This window comes from Anopheles bellator, chromosome 2 (assembly GCF_943735745.2).
Source record: "Anopheles bellator chromosome 2, idAnoBellAS_SP24_06.2, whole genome shotgun sequence".
In the NCBI taxonomy this organism is placed as follows: domain Eukaryota; kingdom Metazoa; phylum Arthropoda; class Insecta; order Diptera; family Culicidae; genus Anopheles; species Anopheles bellator.
The window spans coordinates 10,294,364-10,315,057 of record NC_071286.1 but is presented as its reverse complement, the minus strand read 5'-3'; the positions used below and the strand labels follow the sequence as shown (position 1 = coordinate 10,315,057).

At 49.2% G+C, this 20,694-nt stretch overlaps 2 protein-coding genes across 2 annotated transcripts; both read right to left on the bottom strand.

The window, feature by feature from the left end:
- Positions 1-2,552: 2,552 nt before the first annotated feature.
- On the bottom strand, positions 2,553-13,583 carry LOC131212527 (uncharacterized). The gene is made up of 10 exons (XM_058206422.1): positions 12,945-13,583; positions 9,603-9,685; positions 9,291-9,531; positions 9,094-9,227; positions 8,879-9,028; positions 8,676-8,822; positions 4,958-5,251; positions 3,501-3,593; positions 3,108-3,442; positions 2,553-3,013 (listed from the first exon to the last, which is right to left on the bottom strand). Exons 2-10 carry the CDS (start codon positions 9,673-9,675, stop codon positions 2,771-2,773), a joined length of 1,710 nt encoding a protein of 569 aa, XP_058062405.1. The 5' UTR covers positions 9,676-9,685; positions 12,945-13,583; the 3' UTR covers positions 2,553-2,770.
- Positions 13,584-16,839: 3,256 nt separating this feature from the next.
- LOC131212523 (protein takeout) lies at positions 16,840-18,874 on the bottom strand. Its single transcript, XM_058206417.1, has 5 exons — positions 18,790-18,874; positions 18,390-18,508; positions 17,337-17,592; positions 17,103-17,255; positions 16,840-16,988 (listed from the first exon to the last, which is right to left on the bottom strand). Exons 1-5 carry the CDS (start codon positions 18,872-18,874, stop codon positions 16,840-16,842), a joined length of 762 nt encoding a protein of 253 aa, XP_058062400.1.
- Positions 18,875-20,694: the final 1,820 nt, after the last annotated feature.

The window sequence follows — 20,694 nt, the reverse complement described above, 5'->3', positions numbered from 1 at the left end:
GACACTGAATAAGTTGAAACCGCCGTTGACCGGTGTTAATACAATTTAACTAGTTAACATATTAACTGATATGCACTCCTTCTAATTATGACTGTCATAATTGTATAAGCTAATTGCCTCCGCCACGAATGTGTTAGGATGCGTTTTTTACCACAGTATTATAAATACGATACTATTTATGTTACGTTCTCAACGTTGGAGTACTCTTGCCACTAGTTGCTACAACCGTGACATAGAAAAATGAAGACCCTTGAAGAAAACTGTGCGCTCATAATCTACCATCTAACACGATTGCAAGCATCATTAGATTTCCTCATTCAATGACACGTCATCGTGACTTCCTTGTTCCGCTTTTCAATCACGGTTTTCTCGCCCCGGTAGGAGTTTGTTTCGCAGCATGCTTGGCCACACTGACCGTGTCCGTTCGAACAGGTGCATCTAAATCCTGATCCGGGGCCATGACTGGCATGTAAAAGCCGTGCCGAGTGCTGGGGACGATGGCGCTCACGATGTGCGCTTGACAATTGATTAACAACATGAATGGCGTGTGCCACGCACGATCGAGGATAAAGCAAAAATGAGAACGTTACAGTTTTTCCATAAACGCTTTGCATGCTTGAGTGATGTCGCTGTCGCATTGCTGCAAGATTCACGTATTCGGTTATCGGATGGTCTCGGACGCCTATAAATTTATGGTCAAACAGAACGTGCGCAGGTCATCGCGTTGCAAATGAGCTAGAGCAACCATTCGGAATAATGATGTAACGTAACGTTTGCATTCTCTCTAGTTTTAGCATCCTAATACCTACTTTTATGATAATTATTTGATTCAAGAGCTTAAAAAGAAATGATTTTATAAAATTTATTTAAAAACAATACAGTGTTGCAGTGTAGCCACTGCCTCGATCATCGGCGATCGAGCTCCGCGCTTCGTAATGATATTCCCGTCGGTTGCAAATGATACCCATCGTAAGGCAGTGTAGTTAATGTGTTTCTTGCTAATGGAGGGGCGACCGTTTCACGCCCATTTTTTTCGACGTTGCTTCCATGACCTCGCAGCGCAGGCAGTTTTACTCCGTGCAGGGCCGAAGGTGACGAAAGTCGTGGCTTGGTGACGTTTTCTAATTGTGTATTCGCCATCGCTGATCGATAAAGTTCAATGCCAAGCTTCGTCGGTTCACTCGCCGGAGAGGTGGTGCTTGCTCCTTCGGTGCGTCACGGGCCCACGGGCTGAGGGCCAGGAGTTGCCAGGTGGAAGGTTCGCGTAAAGTTCGCAGTGGCCATCTCTCTATATTTATGATGGGTGCATTACTTCATTCATCATTCGCCCGTCGTCCTTGAGTGATGGTTGAAATATTGTTGACGGGAGATCGATATTTTTAGCTCAGCGAACGTGGAGGGTTGGCATCGGGTCGTGGTGCAACCTTTTGGCCAATTTCCCGATTAGCTGTCGAGAGGGCCGCGTGATTACTACAGTTTCTATGGATTGTATTACTTTACGTCTGCCCAACAGGCTTTCGTTGCGAGAGTCTGGCGTATTTTTTCTCATGCCGCAACATTCCCGACGATGGTTTATTTAGGCAAAAGCTGGTCGCGCGGCGGTCGGTAGGCAAATGTTTGGTTTCCTGCCGGCGGGGCGCACAACAAACAACGGCGCACAACAAAACCTCAAGTGAAGTGCTTTGCGCGGTGAAGCCGTGGCGCGTGTGCTGACGAAACACCTGACACACCCCGCCGGTCAGCCGGCTAAAGTGCTGACCGCAGAGGAACCCATTCCGGTACGGTTCGGTTGTCCTTCAACGGTTGGCGGCTCGGAACCCGCCATCGCCGGGTTTCAAGGTGTGGAGTGCATCGCGTTCTCACCAGACAGCAAACATTGTTTCCCGGCTGGTGTTAATGTTTTTCGATTAAATTCGTGGCCGTTTCAAACGGGGAATTTATGTTTACTCAAAAAGGATCAATTCGCCGTGATAGCAGTGTGGAAGATATTCAAGTTTTGAATTGAATCATGTGACAGTTAAATCAAAAAGAGCAACTGCAAAATTAACTAGCAATTGCCTGTGCGCCTGCAGTTATGCAATCCGCACGTCAGCAGGGTCGTCGTTTGGAGGTATAATTCAAATTGATCTACAGAAACGGTTACCAACCGCTTCGTAAACGCGATCGCTTCAACAGGTAATTTTCTTTCGGTCAAGATCAGCACATTATTACATTCGACATTACATCGACATTCGAAGCATTATGAGTTTCATTTAATATACTAACACTAACCCTTACTGAAATATGCAATCAAAACAAATAGCGACGTGCAGGAATTTGCGAAGAGAAGGGCAAGTCGTAAGCTGTATTCATTACTAAACAGTTTATTGATTATCTTAATGATTACTTATTGTTAGATAATAGTGAAATATTGATCGTTTATTAGTTTCTTACCATCAACAGTACGTTACCATGAAATTAGAGAGTTGTGGGAAATGGTTTTTTAAATTGTTTAAATTGTTTAATTGATAACGAGTGCGTGTTAGTTTTCAGTATATAATTTATTTCTCCTTTCGTATGTACATCAGTTTAATCCTATGTTTTTTCTTGTCATGAGCAAATTATTTCCTAAAATCACTATCTTTGAACGTATCCAACACTTCCTACTCCACACACATCTTGGCCACCTTCACGGAGCGACATCTTGGCGACCCGATTAACAGTTACTATTTACAATGCGTCCTTGCGCCCGGCCGAACGTCGCGCAAACTCTCTGGCAGCCCTTTCCTCTTCAGGAGAGCCACAGCTTCAGTGGAAGCTTGTTAAAGAGCTCGTTCCACAGCCCTGTGAAGATATCGGCCAGCCCGTACTCGAGGTCCGACCGCAGCTCGGCGATGACTTCGTTGGCGTTCTGGTTCAGGAACAGGTTGAGTGAGGCGCCCAGCACTTGATTCCCTTGGAACAGGTTATCCAGATGAATGCGCATTCCACCGACGAGGAAGGTCACTTTCATTTCGTCGATAAAAATGGCATCCTTTTCGAGCCAATGCGCCAGGGTGCGAGAAAGAAAAAATGTGAATGGTGAATGGGGAAGACTGCGTAGGGTCCACCAGGCATTCACTACATACCTCGGGCAGCGGTCGAACGGAGAACTTGGTGACGACCGCAGTCTTGACGTTCTTCAGTGTCATCGTCACGTCCCCGTCGCCGACCAGCGGCAGAAGCAGGACGTTTCCCTTCAGATTGTACACGGCATCGATCCGCAGCTTGGGGATTTCCAGGTCGAAGCTGAGCACCTTCTTGTCGAAGTCGAGTGAAGCGCGGCGCACGGTGGTGTTCGAGGGTCCCTTAATGCTGAGCTTTTTGAAGCCACCGCTTAGCGTCAGCCCGCCGGATCCACGCGACACCTGGATCGATTCGATACGCAGCGGATCGAACGGTTGGACACCGATTTCCGGAATGCCTGCAAGGATCAAGACGTTACCAGCGATTCCGGACTACACTTCAATTTGGCTATGTACCTTTGGCTATGTAGGGGAATGTTCCTTCAAACATTCTCTTGAAGCAATCGTCCTCGTTGGGGTTCTGTCGGCGACACTCTCGCAGCCACTCAGCTGAAAATAGTGATGAGCAGAAGACTTTTATCGTAAGATGACATAATAGGAGAGTAAATACAATAAATAAAGCAAGACAGAGTTTTTACTTCGGCTCCGTCCTGACACGCAACAAACCCGCAACGCGTCGGGATTATCAAATCGTGTAAATGTGTCAATCGAAATTCAGCTGAAGTTCAAAATCACTCGCCCGGCGCCAGTTTTTTTTTTTTCAATGGAACCACCGAACTATTACATCAACAGCCATGCTCCACCCCTCGGCGTCGATTTCCTCCTTTCGCTCGCGTTCACTTTCTCCAACCGGGCGGCTTCGGACGGCGATGGTTTACTGACCGATAAATCTGCACACTCTCCCGGCCGGTCGTCCGGTCTGGCGAAGGGGGCTCCCATCAGGAGCTACGCAATCGCCTACGGCTACGCAGACGGTGCGAGATCGTCCCGCAAGACTCGAAGTCGACGATCGCGAAGATCGGGCCTAAATTGCCATCGATATGCGGTGTGCGGTGTCTGATGATACCCGCGAATCGCAGTAACGCGCGGATACGCGTCTTGCATAATTCCACCGGCTGACTAGATCCAGGCAGTGAAAAAAAAAAGTTACTCGACATGTGCGCCGCGTATTCAATGTGTGTCTGCGGCGTATGAATTACTGGGGGTTTGTTGGTGGTCTTCGGGTTTAAGAATTCTTCGCACGAAGCCAGCTAATCAAACGACACTTTGTATGCCACTTGACGGGCACACTTGGGTACATTGGCGAAAATGGGCCCATTTCACACAGCTATTTAGTGAAACGCTCACCGGAGTCGTTGGTAGCCGCAGGTGGCTTTAAGCTTCAATGGCAATCGCAAACATTGTAATAAGAAAATATTGTAAAGTTTAATATTGTAAAGTAAATAGCAATAGTTCAATTTCTGTGTTGAATACTTGTTTGCATTATTTTCAATTGAATGACACTGTTACTGTAATTTGAGTAATTTATACTTGAATTTGAGAGAAGCAAAAATTAGTAATAAAATCGGAAGACAATAATCAATAAACAATTGTGTATGAACATAGTAGTTTGAATGTGTATTGATTATTATTATTATTATTATTATTATTATTATTTCATTGATTAGTCGAAGTTATTACTACATTACGGTGATTCTAAATTTCATTAAATGCTGATATTGTAGAGTTTAGCTTTAACTCGGATGATAAGTTAACTTTACTGGCTCTGAAGTTTAGTAATAAAAATAATGGACAAAACAGCAACCATTCAAAGCATGTCCTTTAATATTTTGTTTAATGAGCTAACCCAGAATTTCATAGGCCCCTCCAAAAGCATACCTAATAAGATGCATCGCGTGCACCGGGCTACTTACGCTTTTCTTTGTACTGCGGTGCATCCTTGTTGCGGATAGCGATTTCTTTTGCCTCCGCCAGCCGAGGAGCCGCCGAGCCGAGGAGCAAACAGATCGCCACGAGCACCGTCACCGTCGCGGTGCCAACAATTGAGCGCGATCTGCGAAACCGTGTCACTGTGGGCACCCTTTGGACCGGGTGTCCTCGGCTAGAACCTTGCCGCCCATTCGCAGAACGCGCTGCCATTGTGAAGGTACGAGACCGAAGCACTAGCACTATCCGTTGCACACGTTGCAGCTCCGTGGTTCGAGCAGCTTTTGCACACTTCGCACGCCTTCGCCGTCAACGAACTGACTGGCTGTGAGCCGCAGGATGCAGGTTCTTTTTGTTCGCCGCACGCTCGCACGGCGAAACGGGCCCGGGTCTACGCGCTTCGCGTTTCGAAACGCGTCGAGCCACCGTCGTCCTGGTTTTGTAGCCACCCCCGGGGTTGCCACTCAACTTTTCCGCCCGGGGAGCGTCGGAACTAGCCTCTGTCACTACCGTCCGTCCGTGCGTTTCGTCACTGCGTGGCGCCGCGGCTATGTGCGGCCCGGTACGGCAGGTTTTCCGCAGCCACACTCTCGGTACTCGTCGGGTCGGGTTTTCTTGCGAAACGGCGCGACACTCGCAAACGATGCAAACGAGCTACGGCAGGCAGCTTCCCCACCAGGACGGCTCCTAGAATGTTCGACCGACTACCGAAACACAGAACTTTGTCTGGGCGATCTTGGCGGGCTAACGATCGCGCAAAAACCGGACGACCGAACGAGGGACTTCAACGGGAGTGTAAGCGACGAAACCGACACGGCGTCCGGGACACTCCGAACTGGAACCGAACGTCTACTACGGCTGCTGGTTGGAAGTTGAATGAAAGTGAATTCTTCGGACATCGCGAGGGCTGCCAAACGATGGTCGTGGCCAATTTTCATTCGAGGCCGACAGAGTGAGGAAGAGAGTGGGGTGGGGGGCAAGGAAAGCGTCGCGTTGAAGGCGTGAGCCGTATGGTTACGATACCAGCTTCTTACGTTTTGTTTTTATTTACCATTTTGGTGCAGTTCGTTTCGCTTCGCCTCGGCTACTCTCGATGCTATATGAAGTTGCCGCCGCCGCCGACACACTTAACGCCCCGGATTTGGTGTTTCCCGAAACACCGGACCGAAGCGTTGCCGCATTTCATGGGGCCAAAGTAAAAGTAGTTCCATGCCCGAATAGGAACCGAAGTTTGATAATTAATTGAGAGGCTGGGTGCAGTTGTTTCCTGTGTTCACATTGCAATGTTGATTGTTGTTTAACAGTTGCATCATATTTTGTAGGGTTTTGTGTAACTATCTAGAATCGAAACCTATTCTTATGTTACTTTAAACGAGAGAACAATTTATTAAATAAATTAAGCTTCAACATTCCGTTGCTCTTGGGCGGGCACATTTGACGAGCCGGGTGGCCCTTAGCTCCACAGCTTGCGCATTCCATTACATCGATGATCGCGTGCCACACCAGTCAGCCTTAATTAGACAAGCACCAGCCAGCCAGCCAGAAGAAAGCGGGTGGGACGCACCCGCAGTGCGTTGTGCAACCCGCGCGCGATCATAATTTGTTTCCTAGCTGAACGCGTTGTAACGGAGAGGCTCCCAAGGCTCCAGCTGTAAAAATATAACCGAAAATTAAATAGTTACTGCCTCCAAAAGCACTAACACGCAATCACGGCCCCCCCAGGGGCTGGCGGCGCATCTTCACACGCAACAAACAACAACAGACGCCGACACATAGGACAGCCGGTAAAAGGTATGCGCTGACCGGCTATGTGCTTCCTGATCGGTCGTTTATTTTCTTTTCTCCTCTCGTTGGCACCATCGAAATGGCGCTGTGTGTACGAGTGTGTGTGTGGCAGGGTCAAACCCAGGGTCCTGCTCGAGGGAGGCCGCCTTGCGGTGTTACGACAGCCCCGAGCATAAGTATCATCTCACAGTGATCGATCTCGGATGCTGTCCCGCCGGCGGAGGGCTTTCTCCCCTAGCGACGGTGGAAGCTGTCTTCTCGCCCTCCGGAAAATGGCTACCCCCAGGGATCGCAGAGCCATGTGTGCGGCACTTGGCTGCCGATAATGACGATAAGTGCTTACGAAACGTGTCGGGGCATGTTGATAACTGTGCTGCCCGTGCTGGTCCCTCGGCTGGCTGGCTGGCTGGCTGGGTGGGTGTTGCATAATTTTACGGCGTCTCATTGCAACCCACTCAGTACGGGGGGACGGTAAGGTTATGGTGGCCGGTTGTCGAAGAAGACGAACGGCGAGATTCCTTTGCAGATCGATTAAAGCGCCAAGAAGGGCTTCTGCGTTTGCCGCTTACAGAACAAATACTGATTACGGACAGGCGTTTTTTTATGTTCGTTGGCCACGGAGAGCGTACCGAGTCAAACGGTTTTCTGTCTGCCGTCGTAACTCAAGAATGGTCGGTTCCGCTCGAAGAACTGCAAACCATAAACGGTGCGTAAGCGAAATGCTCTCCTAAAGCCACAACTTATATCATCAAAATTTAAAAATCGGCGTTGGAAAGATTTAAGTTTATTAGTGTGAAGCGGACCATGCTCAAATTATTCTGTACTTAATATTAATTGTTAATTATTGGGCTCGATGTTGCTTGCAAAACTTTCGTTTGAAGATCGACAAACTCAAGCTGAAAAATAGTAAACACACTTTGCCAGTCGAGTTTGCTAAAGTTTTAGGACTGAATTTGAAATTTTCATTTATTTGTCCCACTTTTTGTTAGAAAAAAAACCCGTTTCGAAGCTCAGAGCAAAGCTTTATAGCGTGGTTTAGTTTGCTATAAAATCGGAACAAAGTTGGCTATAAATTACCGGCTGAAAGCTCTAAAAGCTTTACACACTTCACCATGACCATCGCCAAAATCACAAAACCAATCCTTGAAAGTTTGTGGTCTGTGGTCTATTGTGGAACATAGTTCACCGGGTCAGCTAGTATTAGTTCTAGACGCTAGTTCGATGGTTAATGATATCGGTAGTTTTTCTATCAGCTTTTTGTGAATATTGCGTTTCACCCTTAGTTCTTGACTAGTTGGACTCGGTTAAACGATTGACCGTATCGCGCGGAAACAAATGCATTGAAAAAGGATTATATGCTTAGGGCAACGAATTCAACGCTTAATTCAATCAATCTATGCTATATTTTCGGCTAGTCCAACTAGTAATTGACAAAACCAACGCAGCGTGATTGGGATACATTTTTATTCATCCTTTTTTCCAGCCACTGGGCACACGTTGACACGTTTCCATTAAACATACTATGTACATCTATTTAACGATAAAAGTTCTCAAATTGCTTCGGATAACGGACAACCTGCTGGCGCAATTTGGAAAACCATTCAGACGAGGACCTTCACGTGTTCCAATGTCACACGCATGTCAATCTGCCGTTTTCTGAAGGAAATACGTCTCGCATTACGCATTGAAGCGCGAACAAAGCAGGGGTAAGGTGCACGCCTTACTAGCTAGTGTGTAACGTAAGGAAAAGTGCTGCAACAAAAAGAAGTAAACCATCGGAATCGAGAGATGCGCAACGAAGCTAATCACAAACTGTTGCCCCGAGCTGCAGCGTTTAAGTCGCCGCGTGAAGAGATAGAGATAGAAGAGAGAGAGAGAGAGAGGGTTGAAAAGGAAGATGGATGGCCCAAGGGATGGATCAAGGGAAGAGAACTTCCTCCGGGAAGCGCTCCAGGATTTTGTTGCCCGTCCGCTTGAATATCCTCTGCAGGGCCTTTTCAATCAACGGAATCAGCTCGGTGCTCAGCAGGTTGAAGTTCTGATTGATGGTCTCGTTAATGATTTCACCTGCGAAAGGGAAGCATGTAATCGAACCTTCTTGGCCAATCGAGACTATGTCTTACCGAGCACTCGGTCACCCCCGAAGAGGTTCTCAAGCTTGATGCGTCCATCGGATACCTTGATCTTAATGTCCAGCTTCGCGAGCGACAGATGATCCTTGCCGTTGATGCGCTTCCGATCGCCCTTGATCCGAACGCTGCCAATGCCTTGCGCTGTAGGTGAGGATCAAGAAAATGTAACGCCTCGTCTCTTTTCCGAGCCCTTACGGTATACTCACTGAAGTTTCCGGTAAATTTGCCCGATCCCTTAACGGGCAGCAGCAGAATTCGTCCATCGACGATGTACCGACCCTCAACGTACAGGTGCGGGAGTTCCAGCTCGAACGAGTAGATCTTGCCGTACTCCACCACCCTTCGGAGCGAAAGGAAGAGTTATTATAGGGCCTTCAAAATATGTAATCGTTGCGGTGCTTACGTTAGCTTCTTCAGCTTAAAGTTGGACGGTCCGTAAGCCTTGATGTCCTTGGCGGAAATGCTCACTCCCTGGCCCGGCACACTCTCGGCCACGATCAAATCGCCCAGAAGGATGGGATCGATCGAAGGAATGTCCAGCTCGGGGATGCCCCGGGCCAGATACGGTCGCAGGGTTTCGATCGACTCCTTCATGCACTCCGTTAGCTTTGGGTCCTCCCGGTGGCAGACATGCAGGTACTCGGCTGCGTGGAACCGAAACCGATCGTAAGTTAGTGACGCTCCAGACGCCCGCACGATAGGAGCTAATACTCACGCAGATCTACTGCTCTGGATGTCTTGAGTGCCACCAGCGCCACCACTAACCAACACAGACGAAGATTCTTCATTTTCAGGCCTCTGCAATAAAGGTAGGAAATGGATAATTAAAATACTAATTTAATAGTCGCTTAATTTATTATTTTCTAAATTACAGTTACACTTAAAATTCACCCAAAAACGGCCCTCTGGATAGAGTTACTAAATCATTGGTCGATGTTTCTAACGGGGTCTGTTGTTTCGTTCGCCGGTTCACCGTAGATGGGCGTCACTTTGAAATGGAGGTCAATGGCGGGCCGATTGTCGCTGCTGTTAACCCCGCTGGGAACGGCGCTTAACCTTTGCGCTCCTTTGCTCTCTTTCTTTCTTTCTTGCGTGCGACTCGGCGTGGTAGTAGTCAACGGAGCGTGCACCCGAAGCGTGTAGGGCTCATTTTCTGCACGACCTCCACTGCAGCGGGCCGCCGATCATTAGACCTACGCTCTACGACCGTTATTAGCTAATGATGCTCCCCCGCAACGGGTCGTTGGGGCCGGTTTCGCGATGTTTAATTGTGGTAATTGTGGCGCTCGCTTTATCACTTGATACATCGTCACACACAGGCACCGGTTTGTGTCCTTTCGTTTTGCGGCGGTCGCGGCGGGGCCATTGGAAAGCCATTTTCACTCTGTCCTGGGTCGGTGTAATTGGGCACCGCGTGGACACTTCTTGGGCGTCTAAAACTAAGGGCCGGTGTTAGAACGCCCGCCCATACAATCTGTGCCTTGGCCGTGCCGTTCTGTAACGGTTGTTTTAACCCTCCAGTGGTCGACGACGGCGAAGGATAATTGGCACCCCTCTTGGCGTTAGATTTGAGGGTCACTCAAGTAGAACAAAGTATTGAAGAAAAAAAAATCGGAGAAAAAAGAGAGAGTGATCTCCGATGTGTTAGAAAGATAATTTATGCCTCCACCGCTTGTCAATCGTGCTCGGTGGCCAATCATTAATGGCGGGCCAATCAAGTGCGTATCGATGCAGCAGAAAGGTCATCCGAGTGCCATTCGCCAACCAGCCGGCCAACTTCAATTGAAGCCACGAACCCCGACGGGGACTTGCCGATTAAAGAGAGAACGGTTTATTACAAAGCAGTTCCGTATTGTTTCGAGCTCGGGCAAAGTCTATTTGCATAAACGAGCCGTGTTTGTGAGCCTCTGTTTGAACGAACCGAATGTTTATCTTGCCTAAATCAACACGTGGCCGCGAATGTGGCCAACGAACTTTGGTCAGCCGTAAAAGGTGGGGTCCATCCGGCAACGGTCGCCGTTTGAATTCTCATGCGAAAGAGCAAGAAAATTATGTAGATGCCTGATTTCAGTGACTGGAGGGAACTGGTTTGATGTCTCTAAAGAATTTCTTTTTTTCGGTCAAAGCAGAGAAGCATCCTTTATTAGAACGGGACAGGGTTAGAACGTGCGATAGTGACTCACTGCGTGCCGAAGCGACGAACCCGTTTGTTTTGGAGACGAACCATCGAACGCTAGAAACCGAAAGTTGGGCCACATAATCGAAATGGAGCGTTGGAGTGGATCGGTGGCTTACTACAAACCGGTACTCCTACATTTGCAGTTCGACCGGAATGCCAAGGTACGCCGGTACTTTCAACATCCCTGACCACTTCCTTGTGACGGCGCGTTTCTTACAGCCCAGCCCAGCCTATTTGTTTGCTAGGCTCTGTGCAATAAACCTTTGTTTGGAAACGAAAATATTTGACTTTTATAGATCGGTTCGTCGCCGGTGTTTTTGGGGAACCGATCGACCGATCGTCCACTTTATTGGTGCGGTGCGCCGCGGATGAGCCTCGCTGGTTGTGGCCGAAACCCCGTCCACGGCAGGCATCCGAGGGACGGCGAGCAAAAGGTAATCAGCATTGACGGGCTTTTGGGGGATACCTTTCCAAAACTAGCACCAGACGGTCGGACACGGCAACCGGTTTTTGGACCACTCGGCGCCACCGCCGTCAAGTGGCTCCCCGGTTACCGATCGCGATCCTGAGCCCCGGCGGCTGTAGGCCGCCCATCAGAAGCGTCGCCGAGGCTGATAAAGCGAAGGCGAGCGGACCGAACGCGATGATAGCCGCTCCGGTAACGAGGGGGGCCGATTGGCCTTGAAAATGGATTCGGCGTGGCGTTTTCGATGGAGCCTCCTAGTTTGAGCCAGAAAAAGGAAACCTGATACGCTCCGTGGGCTGGGCTGACCCTGAACATGCAGCTCTAGTGTCGCAGGATGATCTTGAATCGAGGCGATCCAATGAGCCAAGTCTTACGAGAGTTGAAGTGTCACTCCCTTTTTTTTGTTGAACGAAAAAATGGTTTCCCAAGCACAGCAACCACCGCACTTCAGCAGGCGGCTCACTGGCTAAGGACTACGAGAATCGGTAACCAGTTTCTATCAAATGATGCCTGCCATCAGCGCGCGAACCGGCACGACCTCCAGAATTTCGCCAATCGCGCGGAGGATTAATGGAGGAGTGGATGGTTTGGGTCACCGGGCGAGCGACACCGAAAATTACGGTGCCCAAAACAGATGACTGTCATTACGGCTCACGGGCAAAGCAGCTGCTTTCAAGGCGACCGACCGGTGGCATCGGTGGCATTCGGTGGAATGTCGCCCGTTTTCAACTAATAAATGATGGTGGCCATATTGAGCGCGTTTTGTGGCCGCTCATCGCTTTCAATCGGTACAAAAATAAAACACTCGAACCGGCAGTTGAACCTCCTGATGGCACTTCCACGAACCGAACGCTGGCGCAATCGTCTCCGTAGCAGATTTACGGGCGAAGCGATATTCAATCCATGAGCCACCTCGCGCCTCCACCAAACAGTGGGCCCATCTTTCGAGGGTTTCCCAACCAAAAGACCCTTTCGTTCAACGCACAGGCACACGCGCACCGTGGTAGGGTTGCACACCGTCACGCACGGAGTCAGTGTTCCAAGAATCGGTCCGGCCGGTCCGGGGGTTCGCAAAAACTTCATCACACCCGGTTCGCCTTGGAAGGTGGTGCACCGTGCACGGTCGGGCCACACTCTGGCGGGTGGCGGTGGTTTTCGGTGCAATCACCACCACCCGACACCGAATTGGCGACGACGACGACGACGACGACGACGACCGCAACGACAGATTCCTAACACCTAACCTCACCTGGCGGTGGACCTGGCACCGAATTTCACAAAACGCACAACGCGCTCAAAATGGCAATCGGGTCAAAGCGATCTGCTCAGCGCTCAGTCGCTCTGCGATATCTGTGGCGTGATGGCGGCAAAGTAGAGGGTAGACAAAACGGCAACCGACCATTCACTCCTACCTTGTGTGTTGAGGCCGATGGTGAGGCGTGAAGAAATGAGTTTTCTCGGTTTTGCGCAACTCGCGAAATCGGTGCAACGGCAGCAAAGCAGATGAAAGCGATCCGCAGCACGATCGAGAGCGTCGAAGCAACTGAACGGTACCAGCACTCACTCACCAGGATAGAACACTTCCCTTGCTCTGGCAGCTCTCTGGCACCCGATCACTGGCGAAACGCTTCGACACCACACGCGCCGTGTCCACGGTGCGATTACAACTGCTTCGAACTGCTTCGTCGATCGTGTGCAATCGGAACACACTAATCACACACGACTAAGACGGCGATCGACCACTAAGCAGACGTGTGGGGCGGACACAGACAGACAGAGAGAGAAACAGAGAGAGAGAGAGAGAGAGCGGTGCTTGACGACGTGCGCCACTGTCTCAAACGCTACCAGCCACAAACCACTGATCGTTGCCACAACGTTCGGATTTCCTCAGCTCCGGCCGGATCAGCAGCAGCATCTGCATCGGTACACCGCGCGGTACGTACCAAAACGAAAGGGATGGAAACGGTTGGCGCCTGAACGCCTTGGCGCAGCTTGGATCGCACAACCCTCGACGACGACGACGACGACGACGGAACCCTCCGAGTGTGTGTCCGAACCGTTCGGTGAGCTTTTTGCAAATGAAGCCTCAAAACGAAATGGTGAGAATTTCAAAAATCGACTGGATGTGTGGAAATCTTGGCGCGTATGTTTATATACGCCCGGCAAGGGCAGCCAGCGTGAGAGCGAGACCCCGGGCGAACCGCTGATAATCTGCGGCGATCGGCTCGACGCAAACCGCAAACGTACCGGTTGAGTGACAGAGAGAGACAGACAGAGAGAGAGAGAGAGAGAGAGAGAGAGAGTGTGTGAGGGATTCATAAGCGGCGGTTGATGCCGTTGCCGGTAGCAACGTGTAGCGGTGACAACCGCACAGCCACCTGCCTCCGCCGGGAGGTGGGGCGTTCGTCGCTTGCTGTGGCGTTGAAGTCTTTCGATCGCTAGCTGCCGTTTGGCGCGCGGCAGCATAGCGCACAGCACGCGTACGGGCACCAGGTGTCGGGCGTCCGGTAGCCCAATGCAGAAGCGCTGCGAGAGGGGAAAGAATCACGATCTTGAACCGCGCAGCGAACCGCCGGAGCCGGGTTAGAACCCTTTGCGAGCCGCTTGAATTCATTAATTCGCTACCTACGTGGGTCATGGGAGGCTAAATTAATTCACTGAATCTGAACGTTAATCGAGCCTCGGAGTCGGAGTTCTAAGCGGTAATGATGCAATTGTGATGCTTGCCGCACCGTGCCCGTGCCGTGGATGCCATCGCAACGGCGCGGACAAGGTAAGGCAACATGCTGCTCGTGGCTCGTTGAGGGGCTAATGTGGCCCCGCATACATCAAACCGGTACGTGCTCGGGTTACAAACGGTGCTGCTAGAAAGTTCTTAGCTAGAAGTTGAGTTCTGTGAAGCAGTGGGCTTGAAAATTTCCTTTATCGTTGAAAGGTCGCTCGAACCGGTAAGCTTTTCACAGTGCTTAGCGAAAATGCCATGATTGATTAGAATTCAAGTACAGAATGAAATAGAAAACGTGAATCACTTTTCGATCAATATTAAATCAATATTTCTAGAACAACAATTTTTTAAGTGATTCAGCAGATTATATTAAGAGAAGTTGCGCACTTCGTTCTTCGTTCTTTTTAAAAAAATAACTGAGTTAGAGGATTTTTACTAGAACCAATCAAATCAATAGACGGTGGCTGCTTGAAAGCTAACCCGAAAGAAGTAATCAAATTCGAATTACGCCATTAATCCATCACCGCCGGATGACGGCGCGAAAGTGTTCATCCACAACAGTCTTGTTTGGCAAACAGGCGTTGCGGGCCGTAACGAAATAACTTCCTCCAAATTAGTTTGCCAACAATCAATTCGGCCCGGTCCGCTTGTTTGCATTTCAACCCGGGATTGACGTCAAAAATTTGCTCTGCTTAAAGTGCCCGAGTACGGAATGACTAGAGCTGTTCCTCGTCTAGCACAAACAAAGCTCTCAAGACCTCTCCAGAGTTAAACGGTTTTCGTGTTCAGTCAAGCGGTTCGAGCTGGATTTGCCAAAAAATATGATGACCTCCACGGGAGCCACGTTCGTTGCGAAGGTCACCATCATCATAGGTCGATGATGAAAGTCAACGGAACGATGAATCAACTCGCTCCGAGACTAAGCAAATCCGTTAACGGCGCAATAATGTTTCGGACTGTGAAACTCGTTCGTAAAAGATAATCCACTGCATCGAACGGGAGCGATAGGATGAACCGGAGTGCCACTGGGACCAGTTTCTGGTCGATGGGCGATGAATATTTCTGCATCCACTTAGGAGCTGATTGATTCCTACGGTTTTTTGGGTTATGAAATGATAAATATGAACATTGGGTGTTTAGGCGTACAAACTAAGATGCGCAGGATGCACTAAGAGGAATCGAATACATCCACTATGATCTGAAGCGTGTAAAAATTAAAATGAACATAATTAAATGAACTTCAATGTTGGTCGAGGAACGGCGTTATGGATGGGGATGGATAGTTATGGAGATTCATTTAAAGGTATTAGAACGATGAATTAATTTATGCGATTTTACAATCGATGACATTACGCACCAAAGGTCACCATTTTTTTAATGAAATACTTCATTGACAGCTAAAGTAAAGTGGCCTGACAGCTTTAGTAAAGTTCAAACAGCACATTTTTAAAGGATCCTATAAAGGTTCAGTTTTGTTTCTGGTAAAAGGTTTTCGCAGGGAACACTTCTTCATTACTTCACTATGAAGAAAAATCCTACCGAGAGTCATCAAATTGTAATGGATGTCCATGGTGAACATGCTCTTGCTGAGGGAGCGTGTAAGGAGCACTATTCCATTCGAATGATTAGAGAAATGAAATATGAAGAGCGTGGTTCACAATGAGCTTTGAAAACCTAATGAAATTATTGATGGAAACGCTACCGACAATAGTTAATGCTTTTGAAGTATAAGGCTTAGGCCATAAAACGATGAGAACAGGATAAAAGACATGATAAGCTGATTTTTCTACTTGACAACGCTCGACCAACACATCGCAAAACTTCGGACTTGCACGAGTAACGTTTTGGCAGCACAACGGTTCAATTCTTATGAAAGTATTTAAAATGGATCTCTGAATGGAACGCTTCTAAAAAGAAGGAGTTCAAAGGACACAGAATCCGGGAATTACCTGAAAGAAAGACAAAGTAGTAGTTAACGATGGGCAATACTTTCATTAAAATAGTTATATGTTTTGCTATTGTAGTTGTAGTTGTTTTGTCGATTTGATCTAACGTTTCATCTAAACCCCAATTCAATCTTACCTTTTGGGCGATCTCCATCGATTCATGTTTCCTTGATACATTTCTCTAGTTTGTATTGAATGAGTGCAATCTTCAAGAGAGCCTAAAACATTTCCAACATTCAGCCATGGTAAACAACCGAACCACGTTGTTTACCAAGTGAGGTGGAAATTCCGGGGTTACTTACAATGCTAATCGTATTAGCCTTTGGGGTACATTAGGGTCAATTCAATTATTCCAATGCGATTACCCCCCCATTGTGTTGTGATGCCCTCCAAGATGGTTACCAGCGGGGGGCAACGGTCGCCATTAATACCATCAATTAAACATGCCTGATGATGAGAAATGTTGACCCATGACCGCATGATCAATGACCGGGTCAAAGAAGGAACAGCTTTCGATAAGGCTTTATTGTTGAACATAGTTTAGCAGTACAATAAATATCAACACACAAAGCGGAACGGCTCGGGCGTACGATGCTAATCCTACGGGAAGACAGATGATGGACTGGCCACCCGCCGTCAGTCAAGCCACTGCTCGACCGGGATACGATCGAACAGTTGCTGGAGAAAGGCGTGCAAATGTTCGGTCAATTTGCTGCGCAGCTGTGGCTTCATCTCCTTCAGCAACTCCTGGGCGTTCGTGTTGATGAACAAATTCATGGCGGCATCTGTGCGCGGCGGTGGACGGTTCAGACAGAGCGAGAGAGAGAGCGAGAGAGAAGCGGAACAAAAGACATCACCGATGGTAAAAGCGACGAACGCTGGCCCAACACACTACTTACGGATGATGGCGTTCTGATTCTTGACGTTTTCCACGCCCATCCGAATGTCCTTCACGCTGAAGTCCATCTTGGTCTGCTCGACCGTTAGATAGGTCCGCCCGTCGTCCCCGGTGTACGGTGTCGCTTTGAAGTAGGTCTTAGCCTTCACGCCCTCTGTCGCCCCGAACCGCGAGAAGGAGAAACACGTCAACCGTCAGCCCTGTTTTGTCTGCCGCGTCCCTGCCGTTCGCTTACCGTAGTCGCCCCAGTACTCGCCGGCCCCGGAAGCTTGCAGCAGCAGCAGCACCCCGGACGATTGGTACCGTGCGGTCGCCTTGATTTTCGGGATCTCGATCGTCATCTGAAACTGCATGCCGTCGATGTCCGAACGGACGTTCACGATCGACAGGTTGCTGACGCCGTACGCCTCGATGTTGCGGAAAGCGGCACGGTAGCCGTCGGGGCCCGACCCCAGCGCGATGCTGATCTCATCGACGACGACCGGCTCCACCTAAACGATGGGGCCACATAATCGAATATTAAGAAAGCGGTTCAATCGGAGTGACGAGCTGCGTGAGGTGGCTTCGAGGGGCTGACTCCGTGACCTACTGACCGACAGCCGAAACCCTTCCCGGCCCGGCAAAGGCATCGTCTCCCGGACAAGCCGGGGGGGAAGTTTGACAAGAAGGCCAGCAGAACGGCTCATCATCAATTCAGGGCAGGTTCGCCGAGAACGGTGGCGGTGAAACCGGCGAGGAATCCCTTTTTCTCTTTGTGCCATCCAACGGAGTTTTCGGTTCCCGTCGTGATAATTGTTCATTCACTAACTTCGAATAAGTACGGAACGGAAGGGCTTCGCGTGAAGGGATTGAGGGCAGTTTGACGTTTGGAATACACAACGCCGTACATGGCTAATAGATCAATTAAAAACGAACTCGACACGGACTAGTCGGAAATTAGAGTGCCGCGCAAATGACATGATTAGTTCTGCTTACTATTCATAAATCAATAATCGCAGCTACAGCACCGCTGGGAGTCCCTTCGGGGTGGCTCTCATTATTTTCCTTGGGCGCTAATAAGCCTCGGCGCTTACATAATACAGAGTTCGTGAGAATCCGGACGATGAATGCATACTTTACACGGTCACTATCCTAGCCGAGCTTCCCGAACATCCCATACTAATCTGATCACAAATTAACGTCCGGTTGGCTCATCGATGAGCTCTACTCGAGCGTGAGCTGATAGCCTTAATGGTTCAATTAAATATATGATATAGAATGGCGGGCCGTCCTTCGGACCGGTACTTACATCCACGATGCCGATCTCCGGAATTCCGCGGCGAATGTAGCTCGTCAGCTTGTTGGCCGCGTACCGCAGACATTCGTTCACGTCCGGAGCATCCCGCTCGCACCGGTGCATGTAGTATGCTGCAATCGAAACCGAAACGCGATCGTTCGCTTAAATATGAACTGGTACACGGAGCTACGGCTACGGCTGATCTCTATTTTAAGACACATCCATCACGGCGCGTAATCGTAAAGTAACGATCGTAAACGACCGAACGGCAGGAAGTGGCGAACATAAAAATTCGCCAAAAAACACCCTCGACTTTATGGCGCGTTTCGTAACGCCGCGTGTCTTGGCACTAGTAGAGGGCTGCCAGCTGTAATGATTGACCTCCGCTCGAGTTCCGCCCGTCCACACTTACGCACGTCTTCGGAGAGCACTCCCTGGAGGCAGGCGACCGTCACCGCCACCACCAGCGCCACCAGCGTCAGAGTCAACGAACGCATTCTTCGTCGTCGTCAGAGGGGACCTCTCTTTCTTTGGCCACGCGCGTGCGCCTCTCGCCTGGGGGCCGGGTGGGGCCTACGTGAGTTTGTTGGGCGAAGTAATGGCGCGGCAACGGCAACGGCGATCAGCTCGGGGAACGTTCTGTGGCGATCCCGGTACCGGTTAGACGCTGTGCTTCCCGCTATGTCGGTACCGTTGGACGGAATCTGTGTTTGCCCCGCGAGATTTGCGATGGCCCACGTTGCGTTGGATTCCTGCAAGAAGAAGATCATCAACTGTAGGCTTCCGGCCGTCTGGGGCGTGTGCGAGAAAAGTATTTTCCGACAAACAGCTTAGCAGATAGGTCGTGGAGCTAATATTAATCTAACAATATCACTTTTCTTGTAGTTAAATCACTGGCCACTGCCCAGACGATGCACGCTGGACGCGACACTGGGAAAGTAAAAGTGACTGCCACACGACGTGACGTTTGTGATTTCACTTCCGGGGAACGGATCTAGCTTTAGGGCCGCTCAATCTGGTCGATGACGTCATTAATGCACTTCGGATTGGTTCCACGGAGAAACTTTTTGCCCATTCCGGCAAAGGAGTTCATCATTTGGTCGTCGATGTTCCGCCGCTTCTCGATTCGTTGTCGCGATCGACAATCACGATCTTCACGGTGCTTCACACTACACGAGTCAGAGGCCCTATCACGGAACAAACTGTTCAACTTACTGAAACTGCACACGGTTCTGTCGGGTTGTCCAGACGCTGTCCTCCGCGCTCGGTGGCTGGTTCGTGAATACGCCTCTCGAGACGGACGAATGTTTGCTTTATCTACTTTCTTTTCGCGCAGAGTGCGGCCTCAAGAGCGGCCGCCCACCGAAGAAGGAGCCGAGCGGGAGCTCAACGGCTCGTTGCTTCTTCCGCTGCCGGCCACGGCGATGTCCGCCAAGAGCCACTTTCTCCGCACTCAGCGCAGAGCGCTCTCCGATGCAGGAGGTGGCTTGCGCCTGCGAGGTTGACCATGAATTTATTGTTTCTCGCACGCCTCGCCGACGCCGAGCTTTTCTATTGTGGTGGAGCTTTTTATGGGAGCTTTGCAGGGTTGCCTTCGATGGTGGGGATTTTTCAAGCGACCTTTGGACATTTGTTCCCAGGCCGAGTGGAGTAGTCTGGAATAAATCTGTCAACCGAAGAAAATCTTTAATTTTTCATGTGTTTCAATTTTAATGCTGTCATGGTTGGTTGGCATCATATTAGGTTATTAGGTATTATTTTCTCGGTAGATGGCTTTACTGATCGATATCTCGTGAAGTTTGTTTTTGGTTTGTTTCATTCGTTTGTCAGCTACGGGATGTTAACTATGGAAGTCAACAAAGAGAAAATTTGGTACATTGTACAGTATTTCTTTGACAAAGGCGAACATTCAAGATAGGCCGCAGAAATTGTTTAGTTTTGATGTTAAAGATGCACAGACAGAGCCGTCGTCGAACATGTCGGTAAAACTACAGAAATGAACTAAGTTGATCAGCATTTTAGTCATCTAAAGTAATCGCCAGGAGCTAAAGATTAACCGTTAAACAATTTTAATCAATTCGCTCAAAGCTGGGCGCACAAAGAAGCTCGATGTTTAAAGGAACATCGATGGAAGTTATAATGCATTCACCATACAATATACCTTCATCACCACCAAGCGCTCATCATTTTTTTCATCATCAGCGCATTGCAAAACGATTGAATTGAGATAAAGAAAAGGTTGTGAAAATAGTTTGCTAAAGTGTTCTACCAATAACGACCTAGACTTCTATAAGCTGAACTTCAATCTCTGAAGCTA

Excerpts from the sequence above, each read along its gene's own strand:
- LOC131212527 (XM_058206422.1), bottom strand. The coding sequence starts at position 9,675 with ATGAAGAATCTTCGTCTGTGTTGGTTAGTGGTGGCGCTGGTGGCACTC. Across the intron at positions 5,252-8,675 it reads GGAGGAAGTTCTCTTCCCTT|CTGCTCGAACCACGGAGCTG; the intron begins GATCCATCCCTT and ends AGTGTGCAAAAG. Across the intron at positions 3,443-3,500 it reads ATTCCCCTACATAGCCAAAG|GCATTCCGGAAATCGGTGTC; the intron begins GTACATAGCCAA and ends TGATCCTTGCAG.
- LOC131212523 (XM_058206417.1), bottom strand. The coding sequence starts at position 18,874 with ATGCGTTCGTTGACTCTGACGCTGGTGGCGCTGGTGGTGGCGGTGACG. Across the intron at positions 18,509-18,789 it reads AGTGCTCTCCGAAGACGTGC|CATACTACATGCACCGGTGC; the intron begins GTAAGTGTGGAC and ends TTTCGATTGCAG. Across the intron at positions 17,256-17,336 it reads CGAGTACTGGGGCGACTACG|AGGGCGTGAAGGCTAAGACC; the intron begins GTAAGCGAACGG and ends TCGGGGCGACAG.